General features: G+C 33.6%; 4 protein-coding genes across 4 annotated transcripts in view; 3 read left to right on the top strand and 1 right to left on the bottom strand.

Moving 5' to 3' along the window:
- Positions 1-20794, bottom strand: part of LOC125068520 (protein kinase C, brain isozyme) — a 220195-nt gene that overhangs the window by 93893 nt on the left and 105508 nt on the right. The gene's annotated exons all lie outside the window — the stretch shown is intronic.
- Positions 5939-6277, top strand: LOC125068523 (bombyxin A-1 homolog). The gene has a single exon (XM_047677713.1). It carries the CDS (start codon positions 5944-5946, stop codon positions 6244-6246), a length of 303 nt encoding a protein of 100 aa, XP_047533669.1. The 5' UTR covers positions 5939-5943; the 3' UTR covers positions 6247-6277.
- Positions 12602-12954, top strand: LOC125068522 (bombyxin A-1 homolog). The gene has a single exon (XM_047677712.1). It carries the CDS (start codon positions 12614-12616, stop codon positions 12917-12919), a length of 306 nt encoding a protein of 101 aa, XP_047533668.1. The 5' UTR covers positions 12602-12613; the 3' UTR covers positions 12920-12954.
- LOC125068524 (bombyxin A-1 homolog) lies at positions 18206-18556 on the top strand. The gene has a single exon (XM_047677714.1). It carries the CDS (start codon positions 18223-18225, stop codon positions 18526-18528), a length of 306 nt encoding a protein of 101 aa, XP_047533670.1. The 5' UTR covers positions 18206-18222; the 3' UTR covers positions 18529-18556.

Raw genomic sequence — 20794 nt, 5'->3', positions numbered from 1 at the left:
TGAGTTTGCCTGGGTTTTAAGCCGCAATCTTCCGTTAAGATTGAAGCGTTGTAACCACTGGACCAACTCGGCTTTAGTTTATAATTAAGTGTATATAATATAATTTATATTTATACTTATATGATAAACCTTGCGAAGTGGACAAAACAAAACAAAGAACAGCAGGGGAATACAATGTTGCTTGTAGTATGCATATTTTAAGTATAAAGTAACAGCCTGTATAATGTCCCATTGTTGGACGTCGATGTACGGAATGGTTATTTTTTTACGGCGTCAATATCCGAATGTAAGTAGCTAAAGCACTTGTGTTATGGAAAATCAGAAGTAACGACGGTACCACAACAAACACCCAGCCCCAAGACAACATAGAAAAATAATGAACTTTTTCTACATCGACTCGCCCGGGAATCGAACCCGGGACCTCGGAGTGGCGTACCCATGAAAACCGGTATACACACTACTCGACAACGGAGGTCGTCATATATTGGCCTATTTTCCCGTCCGCCGACATAAAAGAAAACATGATCTTAGATGTATTGCAAATTTAATTCAGATTGATCTAAAACTATAAACTACAGTCACAAAGATGTAGACACAGATTCAATTAAATTGTAACTAACATTTCTTTCGTAACATTGTCAAATTAACAATAAAGAAACCGGCCAAGTATGAGTAGGACTCTCGCACGAAGGGTTCCGTACAATCTATAAAAACGGCAAAAAAGTCATCTCTGTTGTATAGGAGCCCCCTTAAATATTTATTTTATTCTATTTTTTTAGTATTTGTAGTAATAGCGGCAATAGAAATACATCGTCTGTGAAAATATCAAGTGTTTTACTATCACGGTTCATGAAATACAGCCTGGTGACAGACACACAGACAGACGGACGGACAGCGTAGTTTTAGTAATAGGGTAGAGTTTTATTCTTTGGGTACGGAACCTTAATAATGTAGCCATCATGGGATGAAATTGAAGATTATTAAAATGATTTATAATTGAATAAACCAACAAATAAAAATGGGGTAAAATAAATTTGGAAGAGGTAATGAGAGAGTCATGGCGAGTGCCGTCACGTCATCACTCGGCCATATCTCCAATACACGCCAATTAATTGTTTTACATAAAAAAATAACACTTGGAAGCATACATATTATTACGTACGTTTATTTAATTTTAATTTTTAAGCAATAGAGGAATAGAATAGTTAGTGAAACATCACTTTTTAATCCTGATCCGCTGCCAAGGTATTGGAAATTTAAGAGTACTTAGTAAAGTAATAACATTATTTTAAAACTTTGCCAGCTGACAAAGTTTTACTTTTGATAAAGTTTCATTGTATCTGCTACATTATGATAATGGTCTTGTCGAAGGCAGGCTATGACGCGATAGGCGTCAAATGAGCATTGAAACACTCGTAATTTTTGCCGTAAGACTATTTTTTAATAGCGTCATTTTTTTAGCATGTAGGTAAGTGGTCAGTGGGCCATCTGATGATAACTGGTTACTACCATCGTAAACAATGGCTCTGTAAGAAATATTAACCATTAGTTATTCCATCACTGGGCCAACCTTGGGAACTACGACGGTACGTATCTTATGTATGTGGTTACGCTGGCTCACTCACCCTTCACAAAAGAAAATAACAAAACTTAGTATTGCTGATGGCGGCAGAGTATCTGATGAGTGGGTGGTAGCTACCCACAAGGGCTTGCACAAAATCCTACCACCAAGTAATTATCTAAAGTTCATTTCCACAATATTTTTTAATCACCATTGTAATTTTAATTTTTCATATTATTTAGTGTGTTATTTTTTTAATAAATATCAATCTATAATGAGTAACAAATAAAAGAAAAATAAGAATAAATATTTTTTTATATTTTTATTCTCTTTGCTTTCTTAAATTATTCACTAAATTGTAATGAAACTTTAGGTGAGGTGATCGGCGTACGAAGATTCACCTGTCCGGTTTTGCTTCACTATAAATGTTTTATATAAAAATTACCTACCTATGCGGCGCCGGGTCGGGTAGCTGACAATAACCGACGTTAAGCATAAATTCGTAGAAAAGATCGACATATTTTTATATTCTTCTTGAAATTTTCCGTGCCTTTGCGTAGATTACTTTATTATTCGATTTCATATCTCGTACGTTTTTATGGGATAAAACTTTTTGGGTTGAACTCTGAATACTTGTTATACCCAGTTAGGGTGATAACGAATTCTCATATCTTCAGAAATATCATTGAATTGAATTAACTGAATAGTTGATTCAACGATTGATTTAAATGCATTGACTTGACATCTCCTTGACTTTTTGAAAAAATAAAAAAGTTTTATTAAATTCAATTGAAAATTTTACCCGATATTTGTAAGTATTTGTTTTATATTTATTAAATACTGACTATCGGAACTTTAAGAATTTCATTCTTCATTAAAGTAAAAACTATTTCTATTGACGATATAGAATCACCGATCGAAATAGAATATTTACAGGAAGAAAAGCTAAAGCGCCAAAATGGGACTTTTGGGAAATGAGGTTTAAAATTAAGTTAGTAAACCTCAATTCTCAAAAGTACTCTTTGGCGCTTCCTTTCTACTAACCATAATAATTTTTTATAAGTGTTTTTGATGATGTAGGCGGAGGGGTAAACGGGGCATCTGATGGTAACTTTACCACTAAACATACAAGGCCGCTGTAAGAAATATTAAACATTAAATCCACCACCAACCTTGGGAACTAAGTTGTTACGTCCCTTGTATGGGGTACAAGTAGATGTTCGGTTATTATTATTTTTGTTTTGTTTTAACATATTATTATTTTGATTTAAGCGCTCGAGTTCTAATGGCTAAACAACTCAAGATAAATCTACGTCCAATTATCAAACCGTCTTAGCCGCGTCGAAAGTTCTTTTGAACTAAGATTTATTTCTTCATCACAGCAAATTAAATGAAAATCGTTAAAGTTTCGATAAGACAATTTATTAATTAGATTCAGAAATTAATTGATCAAAAAAATTAAATATAAGATAACGTAAATAAAATAAATAAATAAAAAAAAACATACTGTATACAGTTATACAAAATTATTTAAACGTTTTTTTTTTGTATTTAATAATTACATCAATTAGTGAGAATTACGAGTATATTAACACATCAAGGTAATTAATAATTTATTCTAATTTATTAATTAGGTAACTAATTATGATATATAAGGCTACGAAATAATCATAATAAATAATAAATTAATTTTGTTTATTCTGGATGACGCTTTATTTATTATTAGTCTTCGCACTGAGGTAAAATTTGAACAAAATGATTATTAAAAAAATACAAAAAATATATATATACATAAATTTGCTCGTTTAGAAAAATTCTCGCCAATAGCATCTAGAAAAACTGCTCACAGAATTTATTAACAGATTCCCATCTGTTAACAAATAGAGGAGAAAAAGGAGCACTCAACTGTTTTTTTATTTGCCTATTTAAATAATGACAAGTCATCGCACGCGGCTTTGTTAGCCTTTCCGGGATTGAGTTTAAAGGATTAATCTTCAGGTGTTAGGTATAAAAAAGTAAGTCTCGCCTTGGAGTTCAAGCTTGCTTCCTACCAAGTTTGATCAATTTCGTTTCAGTGAAATGGTCGTGAAAAATCAACAGACAGATAGACGACAGACAAGAGTTACTTTCGCATTATAATATTAGTGTAGGATATTATTTTGGTACATTTTATACCCTAATCGATGTTCGTTATCAGTCTTAGACCGGGAGATGATGACACAAAATATACTTCCGGTCTATTTGAAGTGTTCTTTTTTATTAAGACTGCACTATACTGCTGCTTCGAAAATATTTTTAAAACTTGAATTATCAAATTCAAACCAAATGAAGAACAATTTTTTTGACCAAATTGACAATAAGAAAAAAAAGTCTGGAAAAGATGTAAGGATAATAACGATATCATGATATCACACACAACGATATCAAGTATATCCATATCTGTTTAGGCATTTAAAAGTTATAGTGGAATAAACAAACTCATAAACACACAAACATACATGAAGTATGAAAACATTACACTCCTCTTTGGGCAGTGGCGTTAAGAATGACTCATTTTGATTAAAAAACCAGTAATCCCTTTACAACTTCATGTGTCAACTTTGTCTTAAAACAATCTTAAACCAGTTTCATCATACCGGAAAGCTACTGAAATTTATCGGTCTTTGTGTAGAATATATAAAAGAGCTTGATCCTAAAAAGGTTTTTAATACAAAATTATTCTTGTTGGCATGTTGTACTGTTCTTACACGTGATCGTAATAAAAACGGGTGAGAAATAATTTGACGTCCTCGACCTTTTACATTTACAAGTTTACATTTTCACACCAACATTTTTAACATTTATTTATTAACAAAATATCGTGGCTTTGTAACATTATGCATAGTAATTTTTATGTAAGATTACAAAAGTACGTATTGGATTTAAGTAAGTTTATGAATATATTAAATTACTAATTGTCGACTGCGGCTTCGCTCGTGTTTTCGAGGTTGGTTGCCAGGTATCGTAACACCTTTATACACTCGATAAAAATTGCCTAAGTACTTCCTTGGGGTTCAAGTTTCATACCAAATATCATCAAATTGGGTTCAGTGGTTTAGACGAGAAGGTGTATAAGACAGAAACAGTTTATATTTAGACTTGATTATATTTAATTGAAATTAAATTGTATTCATGCGACGGGAAATCCGTAATTGTATAATAAATTCCACGCAGCTGCAAAGGATGCTAATGAGGAGAATAATTCTAAACTTGTACAGTCGAAGAGTCGCTGCTACAAATTTCCTGAAGACAATAACTTCCGAGGCATGCAATCGCTCTCTTTTGTTTATATTTTTAGATACGAGATTACTTAGTTAATAATAATATTACAAGCTTATTGTCTGAAGTAACTTTGGTCTAATCAGTCAAAATAACGATCGCCACCTTTTTTATGGGCGACTACCAAATACGCGCAAATCGGTGGTACTTACCATCTGTTGGTAAGTATCGCTGTATGAAATTTTAAAGATTTCTTAAATAACCAATGTACTACAATCCTTGAGATCTGTGATGTTATGTAGTTATACTAGCTCAATCACCCTTCAAACCGAAACACAAAAATACTAGTATTGCTGCTTGGCGGTAGAATATACGAATGATGGGTGGTTTCTACCCAATTGGGTTTGCTGCAGGCCTATTGCCAACTTTTTTACATTATTACATTAACAGCCTGTAAATTTCCCACTGCTGGGCTAAGGCCTCCTCTCCCTTCGAGGAGAAGGTATGGAGCATATTCCACCACGCTGTTCCAATACGGGTTGGTGGAATACACATGTGGTAGAATTTCGTTGAAATTAGACACATGCAGGTTTCCTCACGATGTTTTCCTTCACCGCTGAGCACGAGGATGAATTATAAACACAAATTAAGCACATGAAAGTTCAGTGGTGCTTGCCTGGGGTTGAACCCGAAATCATCGGTCAAGAAGCACGTGTTCTAACCACTGGGCCATCTCGGCTCGCCAATTAAATAATAATAATATCACAATCAAAAAACAACAATCAACATCTACAGCTCTTATTATAACACAATTAATACTTTCCCAAAAGTAGTATTATATTAAAAACATCAATTTACACCGAACACGACCGAAATAATTAATTCGATTAATTGGGAATAATGCATTATTTCTACTAAAGACGTTACACGCGTATTCATACCAATGATATAATGAATGGTGATTGCTTATTCAAACGACGCTATACCTGTTGTATGAGTACATATTGACTTCCAATCCTATTAATCCAAATGATCAAGCACTTGAATATTAACAAGCATTACCACCTATAAAAGCTAGAGCAATCATAATTTTCAGCACACTTTCGCAACAGACTTCAAACAATATGAAAACACAAACTGTATTCGTTCTCTTCGCATTTTTATGTGTGGTAATAATGGTCACTTCGCAAGACTTCGGAGAAGTTTACTGTGGACGACGACTCGCAACCGCTTTGGCTCTCCTCTGCGACAATAACTTGATCAAGAGATCTGAACCGCATCACAGTAACACGCGGGCGGACTTCAGCTGGCCGTGGATAGAAGCGCACAGAGCTCACAGCATGGGCAGGAAGAAGAGGCAGGTGGCCGCGGAGTGCTGTGACAAACCTTGCACCATCAACGAACTGCTATCCTACTGTGGCAACTGAATTTCTAGTCAAAGAAGAATACTGTATAATGTCAAGGACTTAAACGAAATTTGTATATATAAAATGTTACAATTTGTAATTTTTCTTCGTTAATAAATGAATAACTGTTATTTTACAAGAAATAAATATATCACATATTACCGTAACGTAAAGAATATTTACATCGAAGTAACTAAAGGAGCCAAAAAACAACTTAACTGAAATTAAGGAGTTGATTATATATATAGCAATTGTCATAGAAAATATTAATAGCGTGATTCAGAATTACGAATCATATACAATGAAATGAAAATAAAAAATACGTAAATATTAATAGATATGTTATTCAATATTCGAGTAACATAATTTTAATTTAATTGCATAAGTTAACATGAATAAATAAAGTCAAGTTTGTTTAATTATAATTTGGAAATTGCTTAATTAAACTAGAATGTCGATTTGTTCTACATAAACAAGCTTAATTGACAAAAGGTAAAATTCACAGAAGAGCCGGTTAGTTTGTATAAGATATATCAAAGAGGTATATTATCAATAGATTTTGCTGAAATGTGAACCACATAGTATTAAATAATGAGCTAAATTATGGAGGTAAAATATTTTATAGGTCGACAACTAAACTTATATTATAGAATATTTTCGAAGCAACAGCGTCTTAGTAAAAAAATAAGTATTCGGCCTGATCGCCAACATCAACGATAAAGTGTACCAAAGTAATATTCTGTACTAATATTATAAATGAAAGTAGCTCTGTATGTCTGTATGTTGCTTTTTCACGGCAAAACACTGAATGATATTTGATGGAATTTAGTATGAAGCAAGCTTATAGGTTAATGGAAGAACATAGCTACTTTTTTATACGTAGAACCTGATCAACGAACCCCAAAAAGTAAGCGAGGCCGCGAAACTAGTAGAATATATATATGGAGACAAATTAATTCCGATATATTATAAAGAGGTAAGATATGTTTGTTTATATGTGCAGGGTAATCTTCGGAACAGATGATCCATTTCTATTTATATATTTTATTTTCCCTGGGAGAGAGCTACCTTATGCCTGAGTGAATACATTACATACATTAGCAGCCCGTAAATGTCCCACAGCTGGGACAAAGGCTTCCTCTCCCTTTGAGGAGAAGGTTTGGAGCATATTCCACCACGCTGCTCCAATGCGGGTTGGCGGAATACACATGTGGCTGAATTTCGTTGAAATTAGACAAATGCAGGTTTCCTCACGATGTTTTCCTTCACCGCCGAGCACGAGATGAATTATAAACACAAATTAAGCACATGAAATTTCAGTGGTGCCTGCCTGGGTTTGAACCCGAAATCATCGGTTAAGATGCACGCGTTCTAACCACTGGGTCATCTCGGCTCAGTGAATATCAAATTATATTTATATGGTATAATTTTATTGTTATACATTTATTAATAACTTACTAGTGAATTATAATTGAAAAAAAACAACGCTTCCTACTACAATACACTACAATTTAAACTATATTATAAATATTGACCATAAAGGCCGCGTGGAATGGTAACAAAAATGCCAGCAGCGTTTTCCGAATGAATCGCAATTCCGATTTTCAACGCGGAAAATAAACCACTAAAGGCAATAAGACGGGATCAGATATTTTAGAAAACATTCAGCATCGTTACTGTTAATTAGCACACAATTAATAAAGCCTTTGTTTAAATAACATAATTGTATTTGCTTTTAAGAAAGAGCCGTGAAAATCCAGTGGTTAAAATACGTGAATCTGAACTGACATTGCGGCTTCAAAATCGGACAAGCACTATTTCATGTACTCAACTTGTTTCATGATAGACAATTTTGCAAGTAGTCTGGGTAGATACAACTCACTAATCATATATTCTACCGCCAAACAGCAATGCTTACATACATGGTACGCCATTTGAAGGGTGTGTAACTGTAGGTACAAGGGACATTATGCTTTGGTATCCAATGTTAGGGGCGCATTGGTGATGTAAGGAATGGTTAATATTTCTTACAGAGCCAATGTCTGTGAGCGGTAGTGACACCTCCTGGTAGCAGATTTGCTACCTACCTACCTACCTACCTAAATCGGGATGAAATCCCGGCGCGCACCAATGAATTTTCATGTGGGTTGTGTTTGTAATTCATCTGCTGTATCTATAACTGTTGTTAAGAGAGTGATGGGTTAAACAACGCTGCGAGTATTTCACTGAACCACCACTACACAATGTCTATAAGGCCGATAACGAATTGAAATATCAAAACAAACGTAAAAAAATTCATAAGGCAAAGTGAACACGATCTCCGTTAAGTCTCAGAGAGTATTAAACTTAAACATACTTAAAAAATAACTGCCTCGGAAAGAAAACTTGGGCGGATAATTTACAATGTTGTTAGAACTTTGTTGCTCGTTTTAATTATTTTCGTAGAATTTAATCCTCGTTCTTTTTTCATCATCAATATGCTAAACGATCGGACGTGTTTGAAACTCTTTGCTAGATAAAATGATCTGCAAACTTTTCTATTTAAATTCATTTTAGGAAGAACTTTTTATAAGACTGTCTGGGTTTGGTCTTACTACGCACTTGTCACATATGTTACTGCCAAACAGCAAATATTTTGAACTAGGAGTTGATCAATCATCAAGTGTTTGTCATAAAAACTAGCATCTGTCCTTCCGTGATATGCACAAAGACAGACAAAGTTACTTTGTCATTTATAATATTAGTATCGATTATTATGGTCCTCTGGCAAGGATAAGTGAACCAATGTACTAGAGGCACACTGGAAATAGTTTCGTTCCCAATGTTGGGGGCGCATTGGCGATATAGGAAGTGGTTAATATTTCTTACAGTACCAACATAGTCTATTGGCTGTGATAACTGTGGTTCATTTTCTGGACTGCATTTTTTTAAATAAAAATTGGAACAATTACTCTACCTCATGCTCGGCTGGTTACGTGATCGCCTTCATACACAAAGGATTATAAGGATTATAAAAAAAACTTTTCAGAGCGCCAACCATTTGATGTATATAAGAAGAGTTTGTTTAGTTGTTTATGAATTTACTAGCGGTTTTACTCGCACAATATTTATAAAACTTTACCTATAGCACACAAACCATCATCCCAAAATTTACCGTATTTAAATCGGTTCACCGGAGTTACTTTTGCATTTATAATATTCGAATTCTGTAAACCAATAAAAATAATGTACTGCCTTAGGTAACTTGTCACTCACTAACCGATCAAATTTGAACATAGCAATACAAATTATAGCAATATCTTGATTTTTTTTTTGTATTAACAGTTCGATTAATCAAACTCTTACTAGATTTAATTAAATGAGTAAAATAAAATGTATCTTACACAATTAACTTTTATTTGGAGCAGAAAAAAAAGTTTAAGAACTAGATTGAAGCGGTTACGGCCGCAAAAAACCGGAGTTTGTATCTAATCATTCCGTAGATCAGAGAACCAATTTAAAGACAATTGCAACAATTTTGTGAGGAAACGAGCCGTGTAGTTACTAAACTTTGAGAGTTTGTGAAAGGAGAATTCAGTTAAATGTCTTTCTCTGTTCGTGTTTTCATCAAAACTAAGTTTTAATTTATAAAATAAATAACAGAGAAGAAAAATTTTGTTTTGATTATTTTTTCTAAATAACGAATAAACAACCTATAAGACTAAATCGTCAATATGTCTATTAATTGTATAAGTATGAAGAAATTAATCTAGGGAACTAATTAATCAATTATAAAAAAAAAATCTGCTAGAAATCCATATCACTCGTATAATCTATAGGGTAGGTATAAATTGCACCCGTGAGAAGCTGCCTCTGGTCGCTAGTATGTAATATATTTATACAATTTAAAATACATTTTGTATGCATATTTTGAGAGCTAATAACGCAATTCTTAAAACAATTTAATCTTAACTGAAGATTACGCATCTTAGTCCGGACGAGCCACTTAATTTTCACGTGCGTAATTGTTTATAATTCATCTCGTGCTTGACAATAACGAAAAACATAGTAAGGAAACCAGCATGATGTGTGGATGAAAATCTGTCAGACGTGTATCCACCATCTGGAGTAATGTTTAAAATTTTCATTCCGATTTGGAGTAACGTAGAATAACACAAGAATAGAGTAACTTTAGTTTTATTTATTTTTTTGTTTTGAATTCCCTGTTGATCTAGTGAGTCACTTATAAGGCTCCGAGATTCTCCGAAGATTCCAAGGTTCCGAGGATTCAGAACTCGGGTCAAGCTAATTAAAAGTTGTTATGTTTTACTTTCAATCATTTCTCTGCAGTTTCTCTTAGTAGTTTATCTTTAAAGGCTGTATTTATATCCGCCGATCTGTTGATATGTTTTATGTGGGAACGAAAAACCAGACACATTTACATATTAAAAATGTTAGTAAATAGTTATAATAGTATGAATTGTAAATATCTAACCGACGGATATTATTTTTTTTATATTATTTTTATTTTTATGAAATGTCAGTCATTTAGATTTTTATAGACAGATTAGATTTATTGTTATTTACACAATTATTTTTTATCATTTATATATTATTAATTTGTTTAGTGGCTTGCTAAAGGGCCGCAGATTTAAAGGAAATGGGTTAAAATTCGAAATAGTCTGCCCGGAATATGGAAGTTGGAAATGTGTACATTCCCGTGCCTCGGAAAGCTCGTAAAGCCGTTGATCGTGCGCCTGAACTCTTTCCGGTCGTTTCGGATTCGACGTCCCTTCGGATTATGAGAGTGACGGATTAGAGACTGCAGCTTTATCTGCGCACATTTGTGCACTATAATGTGTCCTGCTGAGTTGACTGTTATCCTTTGAGATATCAGGATGACATCATCATTAATTATTACAAAGTTTATGGTAAAACTCAACCAAGTTTGTGCATGATTATATTGTAACATTAACATTCCACGGAATTTATTGTGATGAGAAATAAATAAATAGTAAATAAATTGTAAGTAATATGCTTTCGCGAATTATTAAACTCGTTCTTACATTTTAATAACAATGAATACACATATTGGTTTGCTATTGTATTAAAATATAGATATAGGTTACATATTACGGTCAATTGGGAATCAATGTATTAAAAATACTTTATGTTAAAAAGTTTGGAACGTTTTAATTGGAAATAAGTCGAGTATAGTAAGTAAATAATTATTTATAGTTTTACTGCCTTTATGATGCGCCAACTAACATACAAAGTATATGAGAAAACATACACTTACGAGGGAATTATAATCTAAATATAATTTTCTAGTATATTACAAGAACCTTCAGAAAGAAAACATTAGCGTGTATTTACATTATCTGAAGGATTCCTTCGGTCATTGTCGGTATGTTCAGTTACCGCAGTACGATAACAGTTCGTTTCTGGTGCAAGGCTTGTCACAGCACTCCGTCGCCACCTGCCGCTTACGGCGACCCAAGCTGTGTGCTTTGCGTGCTTCCATCCATGGCCAGCTGAAGTCCACACGTGTGTTACTGTGTTCAGACTTCTTGATCAAGTTATTATTGCAGAGGAGAGCTAGGGCCGTAGCGAGTCGTCGCCCACAGTACACCTCTCCGTAGTCTTGGGAAGTGACCGCTGCTACGAAACATGAGAAGGCTACGAGAACGATGACAGTATGTGTTCCCATATTGTTTGTTATTTGAAGTCTCACGAGAAAGTGAGCTGAAAAATAAAACTACTCTCGCTTTATTTTACAACATTGATGATTTTGTTAACTTGCTTTTGGAATATGAGAAGAAATATGATAAAATCATTATAAGGCTTATTACATATTATACATACTTACAAGATCGGTTTTTATGACATGCTAACATGTACATAACCTTATTTTTACAGTGCAAAAACCGTTTGGAAGATTGTCATTCCGAGACAAAGACATCTGTCACGTAAATGAAAAAACATTTATAACGAACGATAGAATATATGAGCTGCTGCCTCTGTGTCATGTGTATATTATTTTTGTTTTGTATTTTGCTCTTTAACCAGATACAAAATATTTTTATAAAATAAAATAAATGGTAAAGCCCTTTCCAAAGATAAAATTATCTATTAAAAATACATTTTCACCACAACTTTATTTTTTTAAATATAAAATGAGTAAATACAATTTAAAGATGAAGATGAGTCTTTGTTAACTTTAGAGATTATTAAATACTTACAACGAATGCTATAAAGCTCATTCATAACTTTCGTGACGTCATGATAGTTAATTAAGTATGTTAAGTGTTGAAATAAATTATAATATTCATGAACACACGAGCTATATAAGGTGCTGTAATTATCGCTTTCAGCACACATCTCCGCGCACCTTCAAACAACACACAAGATGAGGACACAAGCTGTATTCGTCATCTTCGTTTTCACAGTTTTGGCAGGCATGGTGACTTCCCAAGGCTATGGGGAGGTCTACTGTGGAAGACGGCTGGCAACAGTTCTCGCTCTCCTCTGCGATAACAACCTGATCAAGAGGACTCCTTCGCAGTATACATCAGCACAGAACATGGATCCAAGCTGGCCGTGGATAGAAGCGCACAGAGCACATAGCATGGGCAGGAATAAGAGGCAGGTGGTCGCGGAGTGCTGTGACAAGCCTTGCACGATCGACGAACTCTTATCTTATTGTGGCAATTAAATACTGCAATGTCTATAGTATAAATTTAAGACTATATGGCTGACCTTATTAATAAATTAAATTATTTCTTTGTTAGTAATTGTAAGTAAAATATTCAATTATAGGATTTCTTTTAAAGTAAATGACTAATCATTAAATTAAAGATTTATTTATTAATCAAAGACCTGTATATTTTATTCGTTACAATATGTAATTGTATATGGGATTTTTTTTTCCAATCTTTGATCGCCATAACTATTGATTTAAAGGAAGGATACCTAACACATTATGCACATAAAATCATATGACTTCTTAATTTTAATAATATTTGCGTACATTTGAAGTTACATAGTAAGTATCTATAAAGTACAATAGGCTAACGCGTGAAAAGTCAACGATATAATCCATAATTATAAAATACAAAGTCATATTATTACATTTCATTACATTAACAGCCTGTAAATTTCTCACTGCTGGGCTAAGGCCTCCTCTCTCTTTGAGGAGAAAGTTTGGAAGTGAACAAAGTCATATACGATAGACATATGTTCATTTCCAAATTCAAAGCTTACAACTTAGATAGAACCTTTTAAGAAAATCACACTAAACTTTATACAAGGCTTCATATTATACAACCATGCTGGAAATTTGAGGCGCAATAGTTGGAAAAAAAATAATTATTAACGGTAATGAGCAATACGCCATTACTTCTGTAATATGACTTTAGATATGATCATTACATCGCTCGTATTCTCATTAATGAGATCATAATTGTTAAAGAAATTTGCTATGTCGCTCTCAACATAAGTTTCAGTAGAACAGCAGCTTCGAAGAATTTCTGACAATTTGTCCACCTCAAACTATAAAGGGTTAAATTGGTCATTAATTAAGCATTAAAACAAAAAATAAAATTTAGTTTTTATTCACTCTATTCGAATAGCCTTTTGATTACGATTCGTCACTTGAGAGAATAGAATAATTTAAAAGCCACCTATTTGTAATGAAGATCATTTTGAGATGATGAGGTAGGTGGACAGGCAAATAGACTACGTGATGTAAAGTGGTCACCACTGCCAATGATAATTTTATCATTTCTTATCCAATACGCCCCCAACCTTGAATTTTTAAGTCCCTTGTGCCTGTAATGGCTGGCTCGCTCATCTTTTTAATCGGAAGACAACCACACTAAGTATTACTGCTTGGCGATAGAATAGATGATGTCGATGTTACTTACCAAGAAGAATAACCGCCAAATAGTTATATATTATATATGAAAAATAAATGACTAGTGCTTAAAACCAAATTATTTGTTGTATGCCAATTTGCTATCAGTGATACAGAATTGCTTACATTTTCAGAATGGAGTGGTTTTTCGTGATTAATCTGAATTCTAACAAAGATAGACCAAGTCAGTGGTACTAGAACAAGTTAATAGTTTTTCTATCTTATCAGTATAATATCTAACATACATGTATCGTCAACGTATAACATCTTTCAATTGCACACAGCTCTGCCCCAAGGTGCGTCGAAACTCCTTATTCCCCGCTTTCGGTATCCAGTCGAGTACCGTTACCTTCTTCAAGAACTTGCCCTGCCCCATCTCTTTCTGAAGGTCGCCTGCCCAGTACAATGAGTATTGGGCAATACTTCCCATAGCGAGTGATCACGTAAAGTGATATGGGGGCCTAAAACCCGACAGGGCCGCTAAAGCCGACCACGGTGTTCTATACAAATCTAATACTTTTTTACCCATTAAAATACACACATAAAAACCATCAAAAGTTCCACAAACAAAAAATCCAACCGTTTAACAAAATATAAGTTACATACATACGAACAGATGATTTATTGAGATAATGCAATATTTTAACATAAAATAAAGAGATTTTTTTTAGCAGCCTGTAAGTTTTCCCACTGCTGGGCTAAAGGCCTCCTCTCCCTTTGAGGAGAAGGTTTGGAGCATATTCCACCACGCTGCTCCAATGCGGGTTGGCGGAATACACATGTGGCAGAATTTCGTTGAAATTAGACACATGCAGGTTTCTTCACTATGTTTTCCTTTACCGCCGAGCACGAGATGAATGATAAACACAAATTAAGCACATGAAAATTCAGTGGTGCCTGCCTGGGTTCGAACCCGAAATCATCGGTTAAGATGCACGCGTTCTAGCCACTGGGCCATCTCGGCTTGCTAATATTAATTTAAGCCAAATAAAGAGTTATTTGGTTTAAATTAATATTAGCAATAGCCCATTATAAGGAATCACTAATATTTCTCTTTACCCCTCCATTTAAGCTTAAAGCCTGGGTTAGGAGTAGGGACGACATTAGCCAAAGGGGTCAGGATTGATCCTGCTACTTTTACATCGCTAGACATCCCTTCTTAAGCCATTGCGGTATTGACGGTTGCTCTGCATCAAAACATTAAAATCTGACTTTATATCATATCAGCTTTAGATCATTATAAGAGAAATACTCCACCCTTCTTAGGTCAAGGTTTTATATTTAGGAAAAAATAGCAAATTAAAAACTCATTGTTGAGTTGGTATTCGTTGATTTTCCTGCAGGATATAGAGAGTCCATTGCACGTTATTATTAATATATTGAATATGATTGATGACAAAGAAACTATAGATTTAGCGACTCTTCTCGGAAAAGATCTACATTTCAAACCGGTGGTAGCTTAACATTTGATTTATCTTATAAAACTTCGACCCAAAAGTGTTTGTATGAACTAACTTTAATATAAATAAAATATGTGATCACTGCCTAATGCATCAATACCTTTTAACGTAATATTTAAAAAAAATGCGATTGCCTGTCACTGATTGGTTTACTATTTGGCGCGAAGTTTGCGTACTTCGGACATATTATTTCTGAGTTACAAATTTTTGGTTGGTTTTGTAATTTGTTATTTTAAAGTCAGATGGTTATTTGTCCATTCTTATAGCAACTAATTTTAACATCTGGTTGGTAGGAATATATCAATCTAATTTAACTTTACAGGTTTTAAAATAATTTCCTTGTTTTTTTATCTTTCCAGGAGAATGTTGGTTATAAAATAATAAGGTGTATACGGTATTCTGATATTCATCACTTGGAAAAACAAACCTTTTTTATAAGATTACTTTTAAATGGAAATAAAATGTTTGGTATCAATACAATTATTTAAATGGAATTCTATAATACCCTGAATACCAAAAACGGTATTGCGAATAATCCGTGAATATAACCTTTCAAAATCAACCAAAAAAGGTGTATGTTTTGGGATTGTAAATATTTAATCACCGTCGGGGCATGGCGAGCGGATTATATTCATTTCGATTAAAAATATTGATATCGGTTTATATATTTTATTCAATTACGATATTTTAATGATGAAAATGCCAATAAGGGTGGGTTATTACGAAGGATTTAAATATAGCTTTAGAATATAAATTTAACTTTAAGGTTTTCCTAGAAATTATGTATACATGTAAAAAATTCGAATTATAAATATTAATAAAGATTTAATTATGAATTATCACTCATTGTTGGTATGTTCAGTTACCACAGTACGATAAGAGTTCGCCTCTGGTGCAAGGCTTGTCACAACACTCCGTCGCCACCTGCCGCTTACGGCGACCCAAGCTGTGTGCTTTGCGTGCTTCCATCCATGGCCAGCTGAAGTCCACATATGTGTTACTGTGTTCAGACTTCTTGATCAAGTTATTATTGCAGAGGAGAGCTAGGGCCGTAGCGAGTCGTCGCCCACAGTACACCTCTCCGTAGTCTTGGGAAGTGACCGCTGCTACGAAACATGAGAAGGCTACGAGAATGATGACAGTATGTGTTCCCATATTGTTTGTTATTTGAAGTCTCACGAGAAAGTGAGCTGAAAAATAAAACTACTCTCGCTTTATAGGTGACGATACTTATTAATATTCAAGTGTGGGATCAGTTGAATTAATACATTTCGAGTCTATTGTCTTTACACGAGTTGCTACGAATACAAATAACATTATTACACATTTCAAGGAAGTATTTTTCATTATAATTTATGATTTTATTCACTTTCTTCTGGCGTGATTTTTGCGTAAAATGATTATAAGGCTTATTACGTATTATAGATACTAAATACAAATTGCTATAAAGATATAGCGGATTTTACATAGTTTATATGGTACTTTACTTGGTGGTAGGGCTTTGTGCAAGCCCGTCTGGGTAAGTACCACCCACTCATCAGATATTCTACCGCCAAATAGCAGTACTCAGTATTGTTGTATTCCAGTTTGAAGGGTGCCAGTGTAACTACAGGCACAAGGGACGTAACATCTTAGTTTCCAAGGTTGGTGACGCATTAGTAATGTAAGGAATAGTTAATATTTCTTACAACGCCATTGTCTATGGGCGGTGGTGACCACTTAGCATTAGGTGGCCCATTTGGTCGTCCGCCTACCAACATCATAAAAAAATGGCATGACTTATTGGTTGACCTTCTTCTATAATAATTCTAGGTAATATGAGTAACTTTAAATATGCTTAATAGTCCGTCATTTAGTGTAGGTACTATGAGGAGAATCACAAGATCGTCAAGAATAGTTTTCGAAGGTTTCCACCATGTACAGAAGAAACCAACACATGGTACTTTGTATATGAGAAAAAAAGAAATGAATTAGTTGTGGCAATCAGATAAAAATCTCCCCTTATATTTTGTCAGATGAGCTCACCCAACTGTATGCGGTTTTTCATAAAACATTGTCTTAATACACATTTTTAAATGATAATTCATTTTTGGACTACGATTAGTCAACATAAGTGTGCTAGAAACTGGTGCTTAGGAAACTTAACAATAATTCAACATATGTATGTTTGAAATAAATGTATATATAGTTTGTAATTTCAGTCACAACAGTTGCACGGACTATTTTCTCTGTCGGCATACTTTATCATCTCTAGCAACATGTAGTTTTACTACTTTTGGTTAGAAATCTTCCAAAATAAATTCGGTTTATAGTTCCTGGTTGGTGGTGTTTATTTTCGTAGCTGGTGTTCAGTTTACAGGAAACTATACAAATTTAAAGCTGATTGTTGTCAGTTACTAATTTAATAAAAAAAAAATATTTATCCTTAAAAAGCTTTTTAAGTATTATTAATATAATTTTTTTCTAACTACTAATATATAAAGGAATTTTTTCATTCGCAATTTTTGTGACGTCATAGGAAAGTCAATTAAGTATGTTAATTATTGAAATAAATTATAATATTCATGAACACGCGAGCTATATAAGGTGCTGTAATTATCGCTTTCAGCACACATCTCCACGCACCTTCAAACAACACACAAGATGAGGACACAAACTGTATTCGTCATCTTCGTTTTCACAGCTTTGGCAGGCATGGTCACTTCCCAAGGCTATGGGGAGGTGTACTGTGGAAGACGGCTGGCAACAGTTCTCGCTCTCCTCTGCGATAACAATCTGATCAAGAGGACTCCTTCGCAGTATACATCAGCACAGAATATAGATTCCAGCTGGCCGTGGATAGAAGCGCACAGAGCACACAGCATGGGCAGGAAGAAGAGGCAGGTGGTCGCGGAGTGCTGTGACAAGCCTTGCACCGTCGACGAACTGTTATCTTATTGTGGAAATTAAACAATCTAATGTCTGTAATGTTACAAAAACAAACAATCTGTCCTCAATATGAAATTATAAATTATTTTCATTGTTAAAATATTTAATTATGAAATAAATTAGATAAGCAACATTTACATTTTCTTTTTTAATTTTAATCATATATAAAATATAAAATTGTCTGCGTGCAACAGTGACAATTGAGATAAAGCTTAGGATTAAGGATAACATAACAGCAGTTGATAAGCGTATCAGCAGGTGAAAATTATATGGTTACTTGTTCGTTAGCATCATTTATACAACTAAGTCTTATTTAAAAATGTAAATATAAATTAACATATTAAATTTTTTTGTAATAATTTGTATGACAATTATAATATTTAGTATATTGTTAAATTATTCTTCGTCTACTAGGAATATATAAAATGAGTGCCCCATTTAGTTTACTTATAATATACATTACAGATCTATGCTGATTTTTTTCAGTTTTATAATGAGAATGATAAAAAATGACTTTGTAACATTTTAAATATTATAATATACAAGGTAAACATGTTCGAGAAAGTTCAAATACACAAACGAAAGGTAAAATGATTACGTTTTAGGTTTAGGCTTTTGATTGACGTTGACCTTGGTATTGAATCGGTGACGTTGGTAATCTTTTTAAATAAAAGTCATTTAAAATATCTTGCTACTTCGTAAGATTGATAACGAACTCAAGGTTTTTATTTATTTGCAATCAACGATAATGTATCACGGGTGGAGAAAACTTGATTGAATTAAATCACTACAGTTTCGGTTTCGGTTGTAGCTCCGATTCTTGATTAAGCAAAGAAATATATGAATGAAAAGAAAAGTCGACAAAAATGAGAACCGAAAGGGCTAAAGAAGAAATAAAAGAAGTAGAGGAAGACAATTCAAAAGATAGGAAGATGATTTTAAGAAAGTAGCAAATTCAGAGTGGATATGCATAGGAAGACAATGAACACAAGTTTATATTAGTTTACATTTTCTTACCTCAATATATAAACTTTAAATATTTTGTTATTTTATATTTAGGTTAAGCTAAAAAGCAATAAAGGATTATTTTATTTATATGAATAGATGTTAAACTTATGACACGGCAAATCTATTTTGATATGAACAAGGAGCCCAAAAGTTACTGCAAATACTAATCTTATAAAGAGGGAAGTTTTTACGAAAAATGATGCAAAAGTACAATTTTTCTGGATATAGATATGGACATTTCAATTAAGTATATTGTTTCCGAACGGTTATAAGCTATTTTTTAGATAATGCTTATTGTGCCGACGTAGTTCGAGAGTAAATTGCCAGGCCGGGTGAAGTTGATAGTGATGAAGCCAATGCTGCCAAAACTATAACAGACAACATGAATGATCTGTGAGCATTGATTATCTTCAAATATTAACAAAAATATGACCATCACGATTCGCCCGCAGATCATGAAACATTGAAATTGACTATTATTGAAATAATTTACATAAAATTAATATATAGTGAAGAAATAAAAACTATAGAGTTTCGTTACTAAACACATAAACATTTTGTTGTCTTATCGTTATTCTTAATAATATGTAGTATATAGTTTAGGTTTATGTCACACACACACATACAAGGGGTAGTAGAGAACGACGTCGGAGAGGGGCTAGAGACGGCATAACAGAGCATGGTCTTACTCCAAACGGCGCCCCAATATTTTTATCACATTCAGAATTTAAATTAATAAAATTTCATTCAAAGGCCACTCTTGAATCTATACATATACTAAAATTTGAGTGTCTGTTTCTAATATTAGAATAACCGCTTTTTACCAAATGCATATGTATGTATACACGGTATATATACCAAAATAACATTTTTTACAATTTTTGTCTGTCTGCCTGTTTGTTACGGCTAATCTCTGGAGCGGCTGGACCGATTTTGACGTAACTTTTACTGGCAGGTAGTTGATGTAATAAGGAGTAACTTAGCCTACTTTTATTTTAGAATTATATAAAATAATAATAAAAAAGTCACGCTGCAATATCCAAATACCGTCCAGTACCGAACGCAGCCCTTGCGGCATGTCACCACTCTGCCGTCACGTGGGGTGCCTCCCACCAACGACTTAATATCATAAAAGCTGCCTAATACAGAATGAATAAGTTATAGTAAAATCTGGAAACTCAACAATAATGTTTTTGTTAAATCAAATGCGCACGAAGTCGAGGGCACAGCTAGTCATCAAATATAAAACTATACTGCAGACTCTGAAAAAAGCTTCGAC

The sequence above is a fragment of the Vanessa atalanta genome, chromosome 13 (assembly GCF_905147765.1).
Source record: "Vanessa atalanta chromosome 13, ilVanAtal1.2, whole genome shotgun sequence".
NCBI classification, from domain to species: Eukaryota; Metazoa; Arthropoda; class Insecta; order Lepidoptera; family Nymphalidae; genus Vanessa; species Vanessa atalanta.
This window is presented reverse-complemented; position numbering and strand designations above follow the sequence as displayed.

What these genes read in the sequence shown, in the direction of transcription:
- LOC125068522 (XM_047677712.1), top strand. Translation starts at nt 12,614, where the DNA reads ATGAGGACACAAGCTGTATTCGTCATCTTCGTTTTCACAGTTTTGGCA.
- LOC125068524 (XM_047677714.1), top strand. Translation starts at nt 18,223, where the DNA reads ATGAGGACACAAACTGTATTCGTCATCTTCGTTTTCACAGCTTTGGCA.
- LOC125068523 (XM_047677713.1), top strand. Translation starts at nt 5,944, where the DNA reads ATGAAAACACAAACTGTATTCGTTCTCTTCGCATTTTTATGTGTGGTA.